This window comes from Pyrenophora tritici-repentis, chromosome 5, assembly GCF_003171515.1.
Source record: "Pyrenophora tritici-repentis strain M4 chromosome 5, whole genome shotgun sequence".
In the NCBI taxonomy this organism is placed as follows: domain Eukaryota; kingdom Fungi; phylum Ascomycota; class Dothideomycetes; order Pleosporales; family Pleosporaceae; genus Pyrenophora; species Pyrenophora tritici-repentis.
In genome coordinates, this window is record NC_089394.1 from 2326376 (window position 1) to 2346649 (window position 20274).

A 20274-nucleotide genomic window follows, 5' to 3' on the forward strand; every position below is an offset into this window, starting at 1 on the left:
AGCATCGGGAGTAATCTGAAGCTTGGAAGATCGGAGAGTAAGATGGCTGAAGCGTCACTGTAAGCATGGAGAGTACTCCGAAGCTTACATTTGTTCTTACACACCGCAATATGAAAATTTGTGAAAATGAAACTTGGCGATGACTCTGCTCGCCAGGTGTTGGTTCCTTTCTTTTCTTACTCTCACTTCATGTTGGTAAGAAGCTTAGTGAGGGTGTTGGAATTTACCGATCGATTACTCCTTACTTCCTACGCGTGCTGATGTAGAATGCTGATCTTAGTCTACGGGGCGGACTCTGGTATGTACTGTGCACTGCACCCTCTTTTGTTGTGCTTACCTCATGTTAGTAGACCATCAGTGAGAGTAAGAGCGAGGGAAAAACTTACCGACTGGTTCTCCAGATCTTTATAGTTGTTTGATTCTCCCGAGTTGCTGATCTGGATCTACGAGTTGGATCTACGGTGGTGTGTGCTGCCGGTGTGATTTCTTGCTTCGATCGATCTGAATGCTTGCGTGGATTGTTTGTGGGGGGGTTGCTAGGAAAGGGGTGGTTAGACCGTCTTTTGCGGATTGGATGTATGATACAGCGGACAGACTTGCCTTTTTTGTGACACCCGTGCTGAATGCGGCATGTGTTTTTTTTAGAGATTGTTTCTTGGCATATTGCGATTCTGAGTAGGGAAAGAAGATAGGCGAATATATGTACTGCTGCGTATGGAGGTGTGGGATTGTGTTGAGAACACAAGATAACGATAATGATATGTACTTGTGTGAGAAGGATGAATGAGTGTGCATAAAGTGGTGTTCCTGAGTTGCGCCTCTTTGCACGATCTGTAACCGGGAGTATAGATACTAGTGAAAATATGTGCTATAGACAATAGATATGTTCCAGATTACAAAAAACAAAACACATATGGTCATAGTTATATGATAGGACAATGACAATCACATCAAATCCAAATCTGTTTTATACCTCACTAGAGTCGCACTATGTGCGCCGCTTTAGCTTCCTAATATTTATTCTTTATAATAGGAGCTGGCGACCCTTCTAACTCATACAGCGACCCTTGTAACTCACAGACTTCCTTAAAGTTAATCTTGACAATTATTATACTTATCCCATTTTCCTTGTTTGGGCCAATGTGAGCGTAGGCGCTGAAATCCATATGGCATTCCGTGATATCATATTCTGTGTTAGATGGGCCGTAATGATCGTGCATGAGATTCCAACTGAGACTTCGGTCAACTTCATTCGCAAAAACCTGTTGTGCTTGAAGCCCCTGGAAGTCCGGTGAGAGTGCGTCATCTTCCCGCTCTAGGGCCGACAATACTGTATTCGCCAGGTCTTGCACCAACTTTTGCGACGGTGTGATGTCGTCTTCGTAAATTCTACTAGTAGATGGTTCAAGAGTGCGGGGGTAAGGGTTTGGTATATCCAGGAAATGCGGCTCGAGCAGGGGGCTGTACAAGATCTTGCACGCGTATCCTCTCAAGTTCTCCATTTCGGCGTTGAAAAAAACTAGCAGGTGGGAACGATCATCGCCTTGCATGAGTACTGCGCCGCGGCGATGACCTGGAGGGAAAACATGAATATCGCCGTAAAGTGTATCTTCGGATATGCCTTGGGAGGTAAGCGCTGTAACCTTCGCACTCCAACATCTCGGATGATAGAACCTCCCAATTCTGTCAGGCATCCTTACAGCAATTATTGCAGATTGTTGTGCTTGTTGAGCAGGTTCTTGCTTCATATATATAGTCATCGTCTTGATGTTCTTACACTCAAGCTTAGGAGCTGATTCCTTCTCGGAGCGTGATATGTCTGATGGGGACACTCGAATAAACCGTGTTTAGAGGCCCGATGTGGCGAGCATCCCGTGCGTAGCAGTAACATCCCGGTGGGCCAAGGCGAACGATTGGTAGTGCGAGCTGTTCAGGAACCGAACTATAGGTGCTACAATTTAGGATAGCCACTCCATACGGACCATCATCCCAATGAATGACCGGGATCTCGATTCTAAGGCCTTTGTTCGTCATGGAAAATGGACTTTGAAGACCCGAATCTCGTGTTGGGATCAGACTACCAGCTCCTCGAAACTTCGACGGATGCGAAGCCAGAGGCCGACATATATCATCCTTCATGGCCTCAAACCCGATCTTCCATGCAAAAAGTGTCTGATCATCCGTTTGTTTCATGATTTCCTGCTATAGAATGTGAGTAGAATGTACAGTCTGTTGAACAAGAGACCCACCTGAAGACGAAGAAACGCTTTTGGACCCTCCCCATATAGTAACGGCATATTGACACCGACTATCCCGAGTAGACAGTATGCTAAGTCTTCAGTCCGCGTAGTTTGTCGCTCGGAAGCCCAAGATAGACGTTCTGCGATGCTGCATTCACTCACATCCCGAACACGTAATACGCCATGATTGATCCCAGTCCTGCTTGCCACCAGTTCCACAAGCGAACTTTTTGTACCGATTTGGTTCCAACCATACGTGCCATTCACAAAGAAAATGACTGAACGGGGCGCGATCAACTCTTGCAACATCCACCATCTTGTCCACCATTTGCTTCTCATGACAAGCAAGGTAGGCTGCTCATGCATGGGACGAAGGTTGCTCTCTCCAGCAAGGACATAGTCATCGTTATTGACCCAACGTCCGTTGGCATCCTCTGCTTTGTAAGAAGACCATGTTTGTACGTCTGAAAGATAGACATAACAGACTTGTGATTTTTTGTACCACTCGTACATGGAATTGATAGCTTCCGAAAGCTCAGAACTTGAGGTTTTGTCGATACAGCAAGTATCTACCCAAACGAACCCAATCCCGTCATTCAGCGATAGCTAGCAGGATTGTTTTATCTTCCTGTAGCCAGATTTGTGACGCGTAGCCCGTGTTGAAAGCTTGAGCTCCTGGTATGTGACTTCCTCGCTCTCCCATCGATGTGAAAGGATTGCATACGGTGGGGTGGTGTTGCCTTCGAACTCGCTAAACTGCATGACCGTTGCACGTAGGAGGCGCATCCTGGCATGATAATTTAAACTAAATTCCGAGAGAGTGTTCGAACAGTGTCGCAAATAGGATGTGCTGTATGGCTACTGCCATACGGGATCAATGATTTGTTAGAGGACTTATGGGGGTACACCTAAGAAGTGGCTTATATGTCGTTGAGTGGGGCTGTGCTCCAGCCTGATGAGGCAACCCATTCAGGTTCATTGGAATCCTGCACCATACATACGACCAGGCTTCATTTTCGACTTTTGGAAGATATGAGTCGGGGTGCAAGGTGAACGTGATGGTGACATGGTAATGATGAGGATTGCGATCAGTCCCACCTGCTCCTGCTCTTTTCGCATGCTCGGCACCAATCGGCTGTACGCTAGACCTATCTTGCACCTAGTATATGACGACCAAGAGACCTAGATATTGAACTGCAACACTCGAATGAGAGGATATTGCGTTGCTACATTGGTTAGGAGAAGCATTAATAGTAATAGAGCGGAAGATAAGACTCTGACAAGAGAAACTGGTATAGTACTAGGTCGAGCGGACGATGGCGTTGAGTATAGACTAACGAACCCTCACACAACTCCCAAGTTCGAGGCAAGGTGAATCCTTCGTGAACATGGCTTGATACATCTCCTAAGTTTAATGCCTTTGGCCTGGTCCAACATGTAGCACGATTTGATATAGATTTACTTAGTGATGCTTACTCGAATGAGGTTCCGCGTTTATCTGATATGAGATGTCATTATGAATGCAGACTCGACTTACTTAACAAGAACTCGCGCCTTCCAAAAGTCACGATGTCCACATAAGTATAACGCGTGTAGCTCATCAACAACTTTGAGGTGCCACCTACAGCTCAACAACACCAGCATCTTGTTCTTGGCTACCAAGGCCAAACCAACTCTTTACAGAGGTCCATGCACTCTGACTCTTCTCGCCGGGCAATCGAACGCCCTCAATTTCTTCCGGGGTGACACTAAACCACTCCTCCTTGGGGATCCAGCCAATATAAGCGCGATCTCCAAAGCCCCCAATCCAGTATATATCCTCCACGACGAGTCTTACCCACTTGCTCTCGTGGATCATGTTGCCAGGCAGCCACCAGGCAGCATCCGGATGCTTCTTGACGTAGCAAGCCGTCATACCCACCTTCTCCACAGCATCAGCGTCAATATCCTCCAAGTGTCCGACGAGCGAGAAACGGGGAAGCGACGCGGGACTGCGCCATTTGGTGTCTTGCGGATGCCAGCGCATGCTCAACGTGATATTCGATCCGGCGTCGACGTTCTTGAACGACGTGGCGATGGTAATGGCGAGAATTGTCGGATTACCGGTTTCGGGCTCGCAGTCGCCAAAGTAATCCATCAAACCAATAGGCGCGCCTCCGACATCTGAGGGGCGTCGTTCGGTAGCTTGGGTCGAGGGGAAGACGGTAGAAAGAGTACCAATGTTCTCTAGGCGCATGATTCTGCGGGCCTGAACTGCAGACTCATGAACAGTTGGGATCTTGTAAGTGGAACCATGGCCGGATGGAGGGTTCGCAAAGAGGTGCTGTGGTGATGCGACGTTGGATGCTGAGGTTAGAGAGACAAGTCCGAGAAGGGCAGTTTGGAGATGCATATTGATAATGTTCGAAGCTGTGTAGCTATGTAGCTTTTAGAGACACTTGATGAAAGAATGATGCTAGATAGCTTGGGTGAGCTGTCGGTGAAGTGGTGGTCGATGGCAAACAACGACGCGTGCAAGTGAAGCTACGGCCGACGGGAATGCATCATGCGATCCCACAGCGGCGGCAGCGGGGATCTCCGGCTGGGATGGTGATAAAGTTCGTGTCTGGGCGAGCGGTACTGCTGTAGTCGAGAAGCACAGAAGCTAGTCGACGAAGCAACAAGATGCCCTGACGTACACTGACATGAGAGACGCGTATATTATCGAAGGTTTGTGTTCGATGCAATTCGCATTCTGATCGGTTTGGTTACTGATGATACGCATTATCTTATCAGATGATCTCCATGCAGAAGCCAACATCGCCGCGCTCTTCAGCAGGAACCCTTTGTACAAAACATTGAGCGCATAGTAGACTGTCAAGTCATCTCTCTAGCCTTCTCTGGTGCTGCGTCCTTGAGCCTTCTACTTTCTAATTTACTGCTGAAAATCCATCTCCATGTTCAAAGTTGCCTGGGTACCAATTGACGCTAGTGTCTCACGTGATCTCGGCTAATCCGCTGGGCCGCTCGTACACTGGCATTTTGAACTCCCTCATCGCCGCCGCCAGTCCGAACAACCCAACGATCGCACCCCCAAGCTGTACGTATTCCACCTGTTCCTGCGAGCTCATCTGCCCAAAAATCGACGCTTTGCGACGAGAAGACTTCGTTCCCACATTCGACGTGAAGTACCAGGAGAAAGACCGCTAATCGGACTTCGCCACCACACAGACAACTTCGAACGACTCATCAACCCCATCAACAACCGCCAATATGGGAAAGGTCCACGGATCCCTCGCTCGTGCCGGAAAGGTCAAGTCTCAAAGTAAGTCTTGGCCCGCTTTCGAAGATGAAGGCGAGGAATGCCTACTAACAATGACTAGCTCCTAAGGTAAGCCTACCCATGTCGATAAGCCGTTGCGACCGAAGGCCCATACATCAAACGGCGATAGTGAATTCACATCAAGATGGAGGATGACTCAAGATGGGCGATTTGGAAGACAAGAGTTGCGTCTAACACATAACAGGTTGAGCCTCAAGAGAAGAAGAAGACCCCCAAGGGCCGCGCGAAGAAGAGACTCACATACACCCGCCGCTTCGTAAACGTCACCATGACTGGTGGCAAGCGCAAGGTCCGTAGATACGTGTATGTTGAATAATGGGCAAGGGCTAACACATGGCAGATGAACCCCAACCCAACCTCATAAGCCAAGCATGAGAGGGAGGCCAAACGAAATGAGCACGATGAGCTAGAGAATACGGTCATGAATTCGGTTTCCTCGGGATGGCTATGACTCTGGATCAGAGTGAGTGGGAATCACGGACGTCGCCACGGCGCGTTCTTTTGCAGCAGCACGATCCCACACTTTGGGAGGATGGGGGCATATTCATGGCGTAAATGTACATTCGGCTTTCTGCACGGCTGCATCACGAAATCTAGCTGCTTGTGTTCCCAATTTTGTGTCCCGAGCTGTGTTCTCGCCATATGACTGTGTTGCTGATATGAGTGATGCTGCTTGTTCGACACATGATTTACTTTGCTCGTCTGTGGCAACTTTTGCATACCACTTCGTGTGAAGATGGCTAGTCTACAGTATCGCTCTTAGGAGTATATAAGAGGTTGCGCGTGTGGACAGCCGCAAGCAGAAGTAAAATGTGATATGGCAGACAATTAACGTGTTGCAGAATTTAAACCTATTATTGCTCGCATCCGATCCGTTCTAGTAGCTCCAACGCAGCTTTCTTGTCGATAACGTTCCTCACATGCTGCGGGTACGGTAGGCCCAAGCGAGCGATCTACGTCACATCTGAACCTCACCTCACCTGAGCAGTTACAGCGCCATCTTCCATTTCACTCGCCACATCCCAAGCTACTCATTCGCTGAAACAACATGTTCAAACGACTATTCGGAGAGGTACATGTTCTCCCTATCGTCAGCTAGCTTGATGTACTGACTATGCATTCCAGCATGGTGCAAAGAACGTTGTAACGCTCTTCCATGCACCGTCGAACCAGGCATCAACCCGCGTCCTCACACTCCTCAAACAAGCCAATGCGCAATCGGTTGCCCACGCCACCGAAGATCAAGCTAGCTCTCACAAATCGCAAGACAAGGCCGAGCGCACCGAATTCGAGCTTGATGTCACTGAAGCTCCGCCTACCACCGACCAGCTCAAGAACATCCTTGACTACTTGGGTGGCACAGGTGCAGCAGGAAAGGTCATCAGTGGCGCAGAGAACGAGAGCGATGCTATGAGGAGGCTGAAAGCGGATGGAGGCGCGTTCCAGAGACCACTTGTCGTTGACTGGAATCAAGGAAAGGCTGGTATGTCATACGAGGAACCCACTGCTGTGTACAGATACTGACAGTTGCAGTCGCTGGAGATAATGAGTCTGAGATCATGAAATTGATACGCTCAGTGCCTAAGGAGACGGAGAAGGTGTAGAGCAACGGATGATTTGATTTGTACTATACCCACTCCACTCTTCCCAACACTGGGACTAGGGCACTGTAATTTAATCTTTGCTATAGGGAATCTTTCGGTTCTGGAGCGTAGTTGATCGTGCGCTTCACTGTGTAGTGATCCAAAGAGACGCAAACCTTCCAGCCACGGGTAACTGCATATGGTCGAGAAGCCGATGCATACATGCACATATTAAAAAGAAAAATGGGTTTATCATACGCTTGTTTCTGTAGTCTGCAACGTGAGTATAGTCTCTTCCGTCGCTTGTCGGGTTCCAATGCTATATCGCCATCAGACTGTCAAATGAGCTACTCTCTTCTTCGTCGATTTCCTTCTTTCGGCATTTGCCCATGTAAATATGCAAACGCTCAAACTCTCGCACTGGGTGATAGCAAAGCGGCAAACGCAGCGCACGCGGAAAATTGCGCGTTAGCCACTCACGCTCTGCTCCTTCCCCATTGCGCCAAGGCTCCACTGCTCCTCCCACCTGAAGCGACGACGAACTTCCATTCTTTTAGCTAGTGCCTTCTACGACTCTTGCAGTAATCTTGAGACCCTGCCCTCAATTTTACCCACACGCATTTCTCCGGTACGCTTGCACCTACCCCGACCCACCGCAGTCAATTGTACCTTCCGCAGACACGGTCACGGCCTCCCTCAATCCTCTCTTCTCTCTTCTTCGCGATTTACACGCACTTATACGCATATTGATTTGCGCAAACGGCACTACATCCACTCAGACCCCTGTTGTGCAACAGCCTGCATCGCGCGCGGCACCGTTTTGACACTGACATGGCGGAACCTGGCCCTGCATCTCCTACGAGTCCGCCGCCCCCGGTGAACGATCAAGCTACTAGCAGTGAGGTAACGCAATCTACAGCTTCTGAAAACACGGCAGATACTGTCGATTCACTTCTACCAGCTACCACGGGCGCGGTTCAACTGCCTGTACCTTTTTCCACCACTACAGTGAACCCTGTCGCCGATCCTGTTCAGCATGCGACCAGAGATCCGACCAGGGATTCTCGATTTCTGCCAGGCGCTGGTCAAGCCTTCTTCTCCACTGAGCTAGGCATTCGAGCCCCGCGTCCAGTCAGCCAGGTCTCTATACCTCCTATCGCACGCGGGCGCAATGACCCTGCGACTGTGGTATGCGCGGCAAGGTACTGGCAGGACAAGTATCCGAGAGAGTGTCTCTGTATCCTCCCTACCCAAGGATGGACTGTTGAAGATCTCTGGGATGCAGAAGACCTCCATGTCGAGGACCGGGAGTTCTGCGAACAGATGTTGGCTTTCATTTCACAAGAGACTTACCGGGTAGCACTCCAATACGCCCATACCTGGGTTCATGAGCATTCAGACCGAGTAGAATTCACCGACCTTCGGATGGGCAGTGTCTACAATGTCAACGACCCGCTCGACATCATCGACCAAATCTTTATTTTCGGCGAGCCTAACCAATACCCGCGCGTCTTCCTTTGGCACGTCGCCCATATCATGATCGTTGATTGGATCGAGAGTTGCAAAGCGAGAGCTACCCCAGTGGCTACGGGGCAGATGCAGCCATCGTCTACTATGGGATCTCACCATGTAAGAGAAGGAATAAGGATTTCCTCTACAGAAGTGAACCCGTCTGACGGTAAGAAACGCACCGGCACCAGGAAGAACAACAAGCGAACAAGACCTCGATCGAAAACGCTGACAGCACTGACAGAGTCCGCACCGACTGTCAAGAGCCCTAAGGGTATCCCAATTGTGGCACCTACTGCGCCAAATCAACCTCATATGTACACATCTTCCCATCGTGTCTCATCACACGGTCATCTACATCCCGGTACATTGTACATGCCACCAAGGAACGTCAACATTGGTGCCGTGGCAGGGCCGTCCATGTTGTCGCCAAACATGCCTGTACCAGCCGCTGGCATGCGTAGGAGCAATCGCGGTGCCGCATCTGCGTCATGGGCCGAGAACAATAATCGCATGTATCCTGCGCCAATACAGAGACAGCCATTTCCGCAAGCGCCGTACATGGCTCCACAGTTCGCGATAGGCCAGATGGTTCCTGGAATGATGGCGCCTTTTGTTCCAGCACCACAGGTTGGGCTTTATCCACATCCACAGATGGTCAATCCTCAGCATGATCCAACAATGAACGCGCGAGGCCCAATGAGCTTCCCCTCAGGTGTCATGCACAATCCGTCTGTTGGCCCAGCCATTGTACACCATAATACAGGACCTCACAATAGCTCCATGGGAGATATGACCAACATACACTATCAGAACCAGATGGGATCTCCATTTGCGGATCCTCGAGCACCGATGCCGCCCCGTCCTAACAACCCACCCATGCCACAGCTGTACGATCCCTATAGCGGCAACAACCGCAAATTTAGCGGTGTTCCAGCATATAATAACATGGGAAAGAAGGGTGGACCTGGTAACTTCACAGCTCAGACGAGCCGGGGACGTAAGACATCAAACCCTGCTGGCCGTGCATCGCAGCATAACTCCAACGTTGATCTCCATCCGAACTCTCCTCGCTACCAAGACTTCGGCGCTCGATATCGCCAATCAGAGGAAGACCCGAACATCGTTAGCGACACTGTCTCTGGTTGTGGTCATACGTGGATCGGGATCCAGAACTCCACCGTCAATGAGCTCTGGGTTGGGGATCTGCCCGCAGATACGTCCCAGGGGGAAATCGAGCAGATGTTCAAGCAGAACGTGAAAATCACTCCCACCAAAGTCGTTATTAAGACCAACGGCTTCAATAAGGCTCCCTCCCATGCATTCGTTACGTAAGTTAGCTATGCTTCGCTTTTCCGACCTCGCTAACACTTGCAGATTCGCATCGTATTCGGACGCTAAGACAGCCTTGACCATTAACCAGTTCAACCCTCGTCTAAGCAATGGCGTCCGGCCTATTGTGTCGGTACCTAGGCGCTTTTATCATAAGGGATTTTCGCCGTCTCCAGGTCAATCGGAACAGTTGGACAGCCAAAATACCAGTGGCGTTCCACGCTTGGCGCCCACAGAGGAAAAGGGGAAGCAGGCAGATAACGGCGTGACTATAGCAAAAGGAAAAGTGTCATACTCTCCCCAGGATGTTAGAAGCGGCCTGCCGAAGAAGCCTGTTGTGGATCCAGAGTCTGGAGAGCCTGCAGAGACGACTGCAAACCCCGGACTAGACAGGACTAAACGGCAGCAGAAGTCTCCCACTAAAAACAGCAAGGCTAAAAGCAAGCGAGAGTCACCGGTAAAGGATACCATTCCCGAAAAAGTGGTGAAAAAGACGGATGGAAAGTCCAACACTGGGTTTCATTCAATGGTCGCAACCAGTGGCGCAGACAACACCAAAGATAGCCAGGCCAACAAAAAGGCTAATCTGAAAGTGGATAAGCCCAAGGGTTCGGCGACTACATCTGCTGCTGTTTCATCTAAAGAAAAGGTGGCACCAATGGCGATTCTTGCTCCAGATACCAATGCGGTTCAGGGAAAAGCACCGGCGGGTGACATACCTTCGCAGTCGCCCAAACACCAAGAGGCGGCAGCGATTATCCCTAGTCAAGGAAAAGTACTAGTGATAAGCGATGACGAGTCCTCGTCCATCGATAAGAAGACTACTGTAATGGCTCCACTGCCCCAAGCTACGGATACCACTCTCTTGGCTACTCCAGGTGTCGACTCTGGGGAGCACCTCAAGAACGTCGATACTAAAGTCCCCAATGCGGCTGTGAAGGTTCCGTCACCAGAGTCGGCCGATGAGAATAACTCGGATGATGAGGCGAAGAATGACGTTAGTTTCCACTCTGCACCAGAAGTTCAGTCCGATGCTGGGCAACCCGACCCTCAACCAGAAGTTCCGAACGAATCGCTTGAGGCGAACCAAGGTACAAGCAAACAGCAATTTATTTTTTAAACTATAACTCACAACACGCAGATACTCCAGTGCTACCGAATATAGCTGACGAAGGCAAGCCTAATGCGTCTGAGACACAACGATCCGCACCTGCAACTACAACATCACGAGGCGCTACCACTGACGACATCACACCTACACAAGACGCTGCAGCTACAAGTACCACAAGCACTGCAATAGACTCTACAATGGCGGTGGAAACTGCGTCAACAACTACGAAAGTCTCTGCGATGGAAGCTAGCAAGAAGAGCGGAGTTTCGCAAGTGCAGTCGCTCCATCCCTTCGCAAAGAGCAAGTCACAGTCGAAGAAGGAGAAAGAGGCCAAGAAGAAACACCAAAAGAAAGAAGCCGACCGAATTGCAAAGGCAAAGGCGGAGAAGGGGAAGCAGACGAGTGTTGACGCAGATGCTCAGGCGAAGACTGAACTGCCCATCGACTCCGGAACGTTGCCCATAGCTCCAGATGATGCCTCTGAGCCGGAAGCAGCTGAAATCGGGACTCAAAAATCTCCAAACAACACGAAAGCAAAAGGAAAGGACGAGACAAAAACTGCAGAAGCTGTCTCTGCAGGGCGCATCAAGAAGCATAATGACGAAAATGAGACTGGTAAGCCAGACGGAAATACTGCCAGCCAAGCTTCTTCAGTAACTCGCGAGGTGGGAAAGATAAATCCTCCAGCCGTCAAACAAGTATCTTTAACCGGATCTGGGGTACATGGTCTTCCTGAGACTACCCGTTTACCTGTACTACCCCACCCCGCAGATACTCCAAAAGCATCTGCGAAGAATCCATCTGCCAAGGAAGTAACAAACTCCCGCCAAACTCCATCCGCAGCCCCCACTCATATTGCGAGCCCACATGAACACCTTTCTCGTCGGTCTTCGACTGCAACCTTGGTTGGAGAGGATGGCACTGCACTACCAACTTCCCCGACCAATCCCTCGCACAACCTCAGCACTGGGACCGGCATCACCGAATCCAAAGCTCCAGATGAGGCACCCAAGAAGAAGAAAAAGCCCAAAAAGAAGAAAACCAAGACAGCTGTCGAACCTGCCCCAAGTGTTACGAACCCTCCAGGTTCTACCTCATCCGTCCATAATCCAACCAATCTCAACGGCGAAGACTTTTTCGAATACGATCCGTTCACCTCCCAGATGACTCATATTGACGCCATCCGTAACGCTGTCGAGCATGACAAAACTTCATACTTTGCGCGCACTAATGCGAGTATGCAGGCGGAGAAAGAGGCTGAGGAGCAAGGAAAGGCCCAGGAATCGTCCCAGGTGCGTGGGCTGTAATCGAATTCTCGATTACACGCTACTAATACTTATATCCAGAGTGACGATGGGGATTGATTGGTTCGGCACAGGTTCATCAGACTTTGAAGAAGGCATGAATCATCTGTGAAGGAGTTATAAGCTACGGGCTTCATGGAATGTGGGAATGAGGGTTTTGGGTGACGATCGGGTTGTGAACTCTCATGTACCCGTACGATAGAAGGAATGTTGCCATGAAAATGCTACAACAGAAATGTCAGCTGTGTGTCCATGATGACACAAAACTGCCATCTGACATCTTGTAATGTATGCGATCCATCTCTTGAGCATGCCTCTCGTGATCCTTTTGACCAACGCAAGCGAGAACTCTATAACCACAATTGAATTGATACAGGCATGCTGTTTAAATATGCAGGTAAAAATGGAATTTAGCGTCATGGCATCATTTATTATCTATTAATCATATGCAACATCATCAGAATATCAGGATCGCTACCTGTGTATCTATCTTTCAATAACCTCCATCAACGACCCTCTAAACAACCATGAAATCAGCACAACCTCGCTCCTCCATCCACTCACCCCATAATGCCTCAATCATCTCACGTAAATTGCCAACACCCCGTTCTAGCTTACCCCTCTCTTCCTCCACAAACCCAATGTCAAACACAACCTCCCTCCTCGCATTGCTCTGGCCAAAGAATACTGCGCCGTCCCCGTTCTGCGACCAGTTCGTCCTAAGGCCGTCGACCAAGCTCCTGCGCGTGAAGGAAAGGAGATCAATAGTGTGTTTAGACGACGGAGAAGTATGTGCAGATGCGCTGTAATGCGGTACCCCCACCTCCAGCGCCGCAATCTGATCCCCACGTAGCACATGCGTGAGAAACGCAGTAAACTCGTGGAAATACGCCACCAACTGCGGCGGCTGTGATATCATCGCTCCATCGCAGCTGCGCGCGCAGACATATTCAAGTGTTGGCAATAGAGAAAGCATGGCTTGGCACATATACCGTATCGCGGCTAGTACATGTGGTTCTCGCAGGGCCTGTGGCTTGAGTTTCTCTGTTCCGCGGATGAAGGCGTGGGATATGGCGACCATGCAGTTTACCACTGTGGCTAGATTATCCGGGTTCGTGACGCGCAGGTCGAAGAGGAGTGTGTCTAGGATGGACGGTAATGCAGATAACAAGGGGCCTGCAATGACGAATGCGGTGGTAGAGGAGAACGATTCTTCTATATAGACGGGGAAGATGGACTGTAGCAATACATCGCGTAGGGCTATGCGATCAGCAGTTGGCGCTTCGTTTGTGCAAAGCGCAGTGCGGAGTTGATTGACGAGATATGTTTGCTGAGTATCTGCAGCCGCTTGCTGAGCCACAGTTTGTACGAAGACGGATAGCTGTTTCGCGGTCGCTGGGTCCAATAGCTTGGGCGCGTAGCCGCAGAGGCGGGCGACGACATATGTGGGGTCTGCGGCGGGGAGGGGAAAGGCAACAGAGTCCGTGAAAAATGGCAGGACGGGGCAGATGTCGCTGGTGTATTGTTTGAGGAACTGTACAATTTTCTGCACGAATTCTACGTAAGCGCCTGTGACGGTGGTACCTTGGCGGAGTTGCTGGTAGTTGTGTCGCATTGTGGTCATGAAATCTTTGAGCATCGAGGCGTAGCTTCGTTTCAGTTCGCTGACGTGGGCGGAGTCGGACAGTGATGTGGTGAGTACGTGGTCGCGTATGTTGGATAGGATGCTGGAGATGAGGTTGAGGCGACGTGAGCGTAGCGTGTCAGGTGTGATATCCCATTCGCCCGTATCGAGATCGCGGAAGAATGGAAGATTCTGCATCAAATAGTGATTGTCGTCTGTTCGTGCTATGGCGAGCAGGAGTTTCGACTGGAACCTGAGCATGGATTCGCGCTCAACTAGACACGTGAGTAGGGCGTGGAAGAATTCGTGTCGGTGCTCCTCGTATACGGCTGCGTCACGATCGACAATCGCGGCCATAAAGTAAGGACTGAATTTACGTGTCTGTTCAGTTTGTCGAAGTTGGCCCCATGAGACTGGGCTGAAGGATTCGAGAAAGTATGGCCATGATCTCTCGCCCGATGCAACCTGGCATTCTGCAATACGGATCCAAGTATCGACACAATCCAACAGCAGATTCTCATCTGGTGGATTTTCAGCGCCAAATGCGTTGGAAAGCAGGTGCCAAAGTGGTTTATGGATAAAGTCAAGACCGGACTCCTGGGCTGCCCTTGCTGGAACGTCCAACGCGACTCCATCCAAATCATCCATGTCCGGAAAGTCACCATAGTCTTGACTTTCCTCACTCGTCTGCTGACTGACTTCTCCTTTTGACTTCGTTTTCTGCAACGCTGTGAAGACTTGGAGAAGCTGCAGAGTGTCCCGAATGACACTGGCGAGGCGGCGATCCTCAAAAAGGGGGAGCTCGAGCAGATGCATAATGTCGGAGTCAATTAGAAACAGCCTGAGAAACGACTGATCATTCGCGTTCTGTGTGACCTTTTTCATGCCCGCGATGGAGTCTCGAAGCGTGGCGATGACCTGTTCTTGATTCCTTTCCATTGTTTGACGAACCATCACCATAGATACATCGGTCGTTCCGTCCAGAACACCCGACTTCAGATAGTCGTCAGCCTCAGATTTCGCGAGCTTGTACTGCTTCAGGGTTTGGTGCATGATGTCCTTGTGCCACAACGCGAAAGGTTGTGCAGAAGAATACGGTTCATCGGTCGAGAGTTGGAAAGCAGCAAGATTGGCCCAAGCACGGACACTCACTCTGCAAGCCTCACGATGAGAGCTCTCGTGGTTGACCAAGTCGCGAATGTTGCCGAGATTGGGTCGACATGCTGACGGTGCAGCCCAGTAGAGTGTAGAGGCTAGGTCGTGGTGATTGCGAAGTGCCACCAGATTCTCTTCGTCTAGAGGCTGGTCCTTGGGATATGCCCGTCCATGGTTAGGTACAGTTCGAAAGACAAAGCTACGGACCTTCTTCTCTGGATAAGCATCTTTCATTCCCTGAAGGCCCAAAGCGAGACACTTGAGTGTGATGTGAAACGAGTTCTCACTTTGTTCAATTGTCAACGACTGCTCTGCAACGAGGTTATTCAAGAAAGGGACTGAGCCACCACCTGCTTCGCGTCGAAGGCTCTTCAGGCCATTTGTGCGGAAGAAGTCAATTACGACATTGAGCATCAGCTCCGGGCGTCTCCAGTGCCAGTAGGTCATGAGTCTGTGGCCACGTGCGAGGTTGGCGCGAACGTAGTCGTTGAGTGACGAACTATGCTTCCTGTATGTACTTGGGTACAGCTCAAACAATCTTCGCAACAAGTCCCTGATGCATGTCCAATTGTCGTTTTGAAATGTCTCTCTTCGACTTCTTAGTGGGATTCCGGACACATCGATTTCGTTGAATGGAAGAAAGGTGAACATCGTGGCCCATGTCGTTTCGATGACAGATACATGAGTAGCGCTGGCGACTCTAGGACAAAGCTCTTTACTGGTGAGATCCCAGAAGCTCCAGGCTGGCATCTCCATCTCATCCAATACGTGCATACAGATCACAGTACTCTCGACGACAACGTCATTATCCTGTATGCCATTCTCTCGTACCGAATGTCGCTTGTTTCTTTCGAGAAAGTTGCCAAGCTCTTCGATGCTGTGTCGTACGAGATTGTTCACAACTGTCTTTGATACACTCTCGACCAGAGTTTTGGTCCCCATTTGGCTGCTTGGATCAACAATGGTATGCTGCGCGATGCGGTATAGTTGTTGACTCATAACAAGCAGATAGGTCATGGTGCGTAAAGCACACTGCCCATTGGCAGGACTTAGACCGCCAACCAGGTCACTGGCAATCAATATGCCATCGAAGATCAACTGGCAAAGGTGGGTAAGCTTGACCACACAGTCTTTTCTGTCAATCGGATCCAAGAAGCTCAAATAATCGGAGATGTACATAATGAGCGATCGTACCAATGCAGACATATGGAGCAAACCGTCTTGTACTGGTGATGTACTTGTATCGGAGGTATGGACTTCTGTGGGCGCCAACGCGGACCTGACCAGATCGGACAATCTAGAAGATAACTCGTCGTTCCAGGGACCGCATCTGACTGATTGACCGAAATGGCTAATGGTAAAGTGACCGGCGCTGTCTTCAAGGTCGCGACCATTCGGCTTGTCAACGGACAGTGCCCGTCGAAATTCCTCGGACCCAATGAAGGTAGATGAGTGAAAGTACGTATCAGACGCCAGCGAGTGTACATCAAATGTAATAGGGTATCGCGTGCCATAAGGGCCCAAGCCATTGAGCACAGGTAGGTTATGCTCCGATACCGCTTCTGGCAGTTGAACAACATCGACGTTTTTTAGTACCTCTTGAACGGCTGGCTCACTGGGCTGACGATATTCTCTTGAATCGACATCAATCCTTTTGGCTGTAGGCTTTCTTTTCAGCCGTCTTTTAACGGTGGGGCCTGGTTCTCTGGGACCCTCGGTAGCTCGCTCACCTATATCCTTGGCAGAAGGAAGTGGTGGTAATTCGGCACTGTCATCTGCAAGATATCGTGCTAATTGAGGATTTACGAAATGCTGATCATTGGGAAGCTGAGGGCCAAATCGTTGATCGGCACGCAGGAGTCCCTTCTCAAACGCAACTTTCCTGTGGTCACGACCAAAGTCATCCTCATCACCCTCTAACTGAGCTGTTCTGAAAGGAAGTGATCCCTTGTGGGCTGCTCGTGCAGGAGGATTGCTGGGCAGTTTGGTCTTCTTCCCTCGTTGGGCAGATTTCGACTTTTGGGTTGAAGAGCGCTGAAATATGTGAAGGCCTTGAGGAATGTTTTTACGCCGACGTGAGTTGTTCGTATCGGGCTCTGATTGTCTGTCGAGACCTTTGGCAGACATCGCATCCTTCCGCGACTGGACATCCGCATGTTGTTGATTATCGGTCCTGTTCTCCAAAGGGTGTCGGTACTTGAGTTGTTGCGATTTGGTACTTGCTTTTGGTTTCAAAGTACCCTGTCGCCATTGCTGAAGGATGACATTGGCTTCGCTTGTGTCCTCAGCGTTATACAGTCGGATTTGTTTGTTTTTGGGACTCTGACGGGCTAGGTCGGGTCTCCGGAGCGCTTGACGCCTAGCAACCTTGATGAATTGTGGCACGTTGCCACCTGCTTGAGTGGATGAAAGGTCGACATCAACCACGCTCATAGCGGGCGGTGGAGTCCGGCGAAGCGTCTTAGGAGCACCGGATTTTCTCCTGCCCAACTGACCAATAGACGACTGTTTCCCATGACCAGCAGCCCTTGTGACATTACTAGAGGATCTTACTTTCTTCGATTTAGCGAAGGCATCTGCGAGCTTCGTCTGTCTTTTCCGCTTTGCGCCAGTCCCTCCAAGTGTAGGGAGAGGTAAATGATCATGCTCCATGTCTGATAAGTTGTCGTCGTCGGCGTAGCGACTATCAAAAATCGCAGCTAGCGCAGACGCATCTTCCACAGTAGCTTGGACATCATGTCTACGACGCGAGACAGGTGGTGCTCTAAGTCCGTCTTCAGATTCGTCAGATATGACAACAGGGTCTTTAGAAGGTGTATTGGAAGCTGAGAGTTGCCGGGGTCGGCCGACAGGCTTTCTGACCCGTTGGGCGACTCCGCGTAAAGGCTCTGTCGGTTCTGGGGAAGGAGCAACATTCGCTCGTTCACGTGCACGTTGTTGAGCTTGTCGCCGCTCTTGTGCCTGTCGATCAAATCTCAACCACGATGCCGGCAAGACACCCTTGATCTTTCTGCCCACGTGCTGCAACTCATTGTCACTTTGCTCTGCTTCACTGCCAGACTCGGCGGAAGATGAGCTATCAGTGATGATAACCCTGGTAGGCCGGCGAAGCTCGCTGCCAGACCTTTGAACGCTACGTGGGACTGGATCAGAGTCGGATTCGGGTAACTGTTGAGGATCCTCCTGCATCACAGAAGATGTTGATGGCGTAGGCAGATTTGGAAGTGGGGTCATCACCCGAAGCCCACCAACCGGACGAGCTGGTCTATTCCCATTCAACGGCGGACTACTTGAATCTGGTGGTGAATTTGGAGGCATTGACCATATGTCATTTGGCAGATCTGCATCTTCGAAAATGCTCCTCGGTGGTGCATCAGCTTGTGTGGATGCAAAGTTGAGCTTCCGGCGCTTGGCTGCGTGTGGATGGCGGAGCTGGGTAGCAGGAGGACGTCTGTTGGGCGCAGAAACAGGAAGACGAATTGTAGTTATGCTGTGCGCATCTTTTCTTTGGTGCGGCACTACAGGTGTAGAGACCGGGATTTCGGCGTCAGGGGGGCTACTTCTTGGACTATGATCTGGATTGAATTCCTGCTCCTGGGACTCATCATTCTGATGCCTAGGATGGCGTTGGGGGGACTGTGAACGTGCCCTTCGCACTGGTTTTAAACCTCTACTCTCCACCTTTCTTCGATACATCTGGTCCTCTAATACATAGGGATGCAATTGGATGGGCTTCCGCTGGCGAAACTCGCGTCCTGCCCTATCATCGGCGATTTGCCTCTGTAAAGCGGTTGAGGAAGGTATAACTACCTGAACTGCAGTACGGCGATGGGGCATGACGAATGAGAGGGGCGGCGACTCTATATCCGTAGGTGGGTCTGAGAGATCATCGTCAGAGTTGTCTGACAAAGGCGCAATACCAAAATCATTCAAGGCGTTCGGGGCTTGTGCGTTATTCCCTGTATTATCTGCAAACGCTACGTGAGGTGGAATTGTCGGGGTTGATGTGAATTGCGAAGGCAAATTAACGCCGTCATTGAGTTGAGGTATCGACACTGCAGAACTTGGCTGAAGATTCGGGCATGATGAAGGTGGAGGCAGAGGAGGTGGCAGTATTCGTCGAGTCTTTGGCGTAGGGGAGCTTTGTAGCGGGTCGGGGCTCTCTGTAGGCACTCGGGGCGTGAATGGTGAAGGCGTAGGACGTCGCAGCGAGATCTGTTTCGTAGGCGTCTTAACAGTAGTCTCCTCCTTTTCTGACTGTTTGATATTTCCAGTGGCATAGCTGTTGGCTCCACCATCTTTCCTGTTCTCTTGGACCACTTTTGTTGTCGTCTCATGCTCGGCGCTACCTTGGACGCGCTCGACGCGTCCACTCAAGGCTGCATTGTGCTCGGAAGCCTGACTCTCAAGCTGCGACTCATCCTCCTCTTCATCCGAGTCCTGGACAAATCCTTTCTGTCGCCATTTGGACATTTGGGCGCGCCTGCATATCTTAATTCCGTTCGAGGTCGGCGGGGCGAGGTTTGAAGTGCAGGTTGAAGGCATGTCGCGTTAACCCGTGCCCGCTTAGCGCGTACTTGAGCGGCAAGGCCGAACTTTCTGCCCGCGGAAGTGCTTTCGTCATACACGTTCGAGCCAGACAACATAGTCGATTCACACAACGATCGGGCGAAATGGCGGGACGTATTCTTCCGGTTGCATTGACGACTATAGTGGGTGTTTCGATTGGAGTTGCGACCTTCGATGGAGAATTCAAGAAGCAAAGAATAGCACGGCTGGAGGAAGAATACAAGCGGTACATGCTCCACGCTCGTGCCTTCTCTAGCTTTCACTCACCCTCTTTTAGAGAACTTGCGGCTGCCTCTGCATCAAATGCGGCCGGATCTTCGCCTGCCGCCACCAATGCATCCGCCGCTGCAACGCCCGAACAGCTTCAGGCCCACAAGGCACGGGCAGTCGCCTCTGCCCCAGCTGACAACTCGTGGTCAAATATACTCGGATTGTGGGCATGGAAGCAAGACCCAAAGGCGCAGGCAGTACCCGTATCGAACAAGAATGAAGATGCAAAGGGAAAGCCCTGATGGCTACTACCAT

General features: G+C 50.5%; 7 protein-coding genes across 7 annotated transcripts; 4 read left to right on the top strand and 3 right to left on the bottom strand.

Moving 5' to 3' along the window:
• Positions 1–1010: 1010 nt before the first annotated feature.
• On the bottom strand, positions 1011–1502 carry PtrM4_108710 (uncharacterized protein; the record flags this gene model as incomplete). The annotated part of the gene is made up of 1 exon (XM_001935884.2): positions 1011–1502. The coding sequence occupies one exon, from the start codon at positions 1500–1502 to the stop codon at positions 1011–1013; it is 492 nt and encodes a 163-aa protein (XP_001935919.2).
• Positions 1503–3861: 2359 nt separating this feature from the next.
• Positions 3862–4632, bottom strand: PtrM4_108720 (Pyrid-oxidase-2 domain containing protein; the record flags this gene model as incomplete). Its single annotated transcript, XM_001935883.2, has 1 exon — positions 3862–4632. One exon carries the CDS (start codon positions 4630–4632, stop codon positions 3862–3864), a length of 771 nt encoding a protein of 256 aa, XP_001935918.1.
• An 860-nt stretch (positions 4633–5492) lies between these two features.
• On the top strand, positions 5493–5926 carry PtrM4_108730 (Ribosomal protein S30; the record flags this gene model as incomplete). Its single annotated transcript, XM_066107807.1, has 4 exons — positions 5493–5544; positions 5603–5610; positions 5747–5851; positions 5903–5926. The coding sequence occupies 4 exons, from the start codon at positions 5493–5495 to the stop codon at positions 5924–5926; spliced, it is 189 nt and encodes a 62-aa protein (XP_065962256.1).
• A 684-nt stretch (positions 5927–6610) lies between these two features.
• PtrM4_108740 (DUF1687 domain containing protein) lies at positions 6611–7166 on the top strand (the record flags this gene model as incomplete). The annotated part of the gene is made up of 3 exons (XM_001935881.2): positions 6611–6634; positions 6688–7045; positions 7096–7166. The coding sequence occupies 3 exons, from the start codon at positions 6611–6613 to the stop codon at positions 7164–7166; spliced, it is 453 nt and encodes a 150-aa protein (XP_001935916.1).
• Positions 7167–7976: 810 nt separating this feature from the next.
• Positions 7977–12461, top strand: PtrM4_108750 (RRM-1 multi-domain protein; the record flags this gene model as incomplete). Its single annotated transcript, XM_066107808.1, has 4 exons — positions 7977–9985; positions 10032–11077; positions 11128–12389; positions 12444–12461. The coding sequence occupies 4 exons, from the start codon at positions 7977–7979 to the stop codon at positions 12459–12461; spliced, it is 4335 nt and encodes a 1444-aa protein (XP_065962257.1).
• A 457-nt stretch (positions 12462–12918) lies between these two features.
• On the bottom strand, positions 12919–19725 carry PtrM4_108760 (Mus7 multi-domain protein; the record flags this gene model as incomplete). Its single annotated transcript, XM_001935879.2, has 1 exon — positions 12919–19725. One exon carries the CDS (start codon positions 19723–19725, stop codon positions 12919–12921), a length of 6807 nt encoding a protein of 2268 aa, XP_001935914.2.
• A 128-nt stretch (positions 19726–19853) lies between these two features.
• Positions 19854–20261, top strand: PtrM4_108770 (uncharacterized protein; the record flags this gene model as incomplete). Its single annotated transcript, XM_066107809.1, has 2 exons — positions 19854–19975; positions 20027–20261. The coding sequence occupies 2 exons, from the start codon at positions 19854–19856 to the stop codon at positions 20259–20261; spliced, it is 357 nt and encodes a 118-aa protein (XP_065962258.1).
• Positions 20262–20274: the final 13 nt, after the last annotated feature.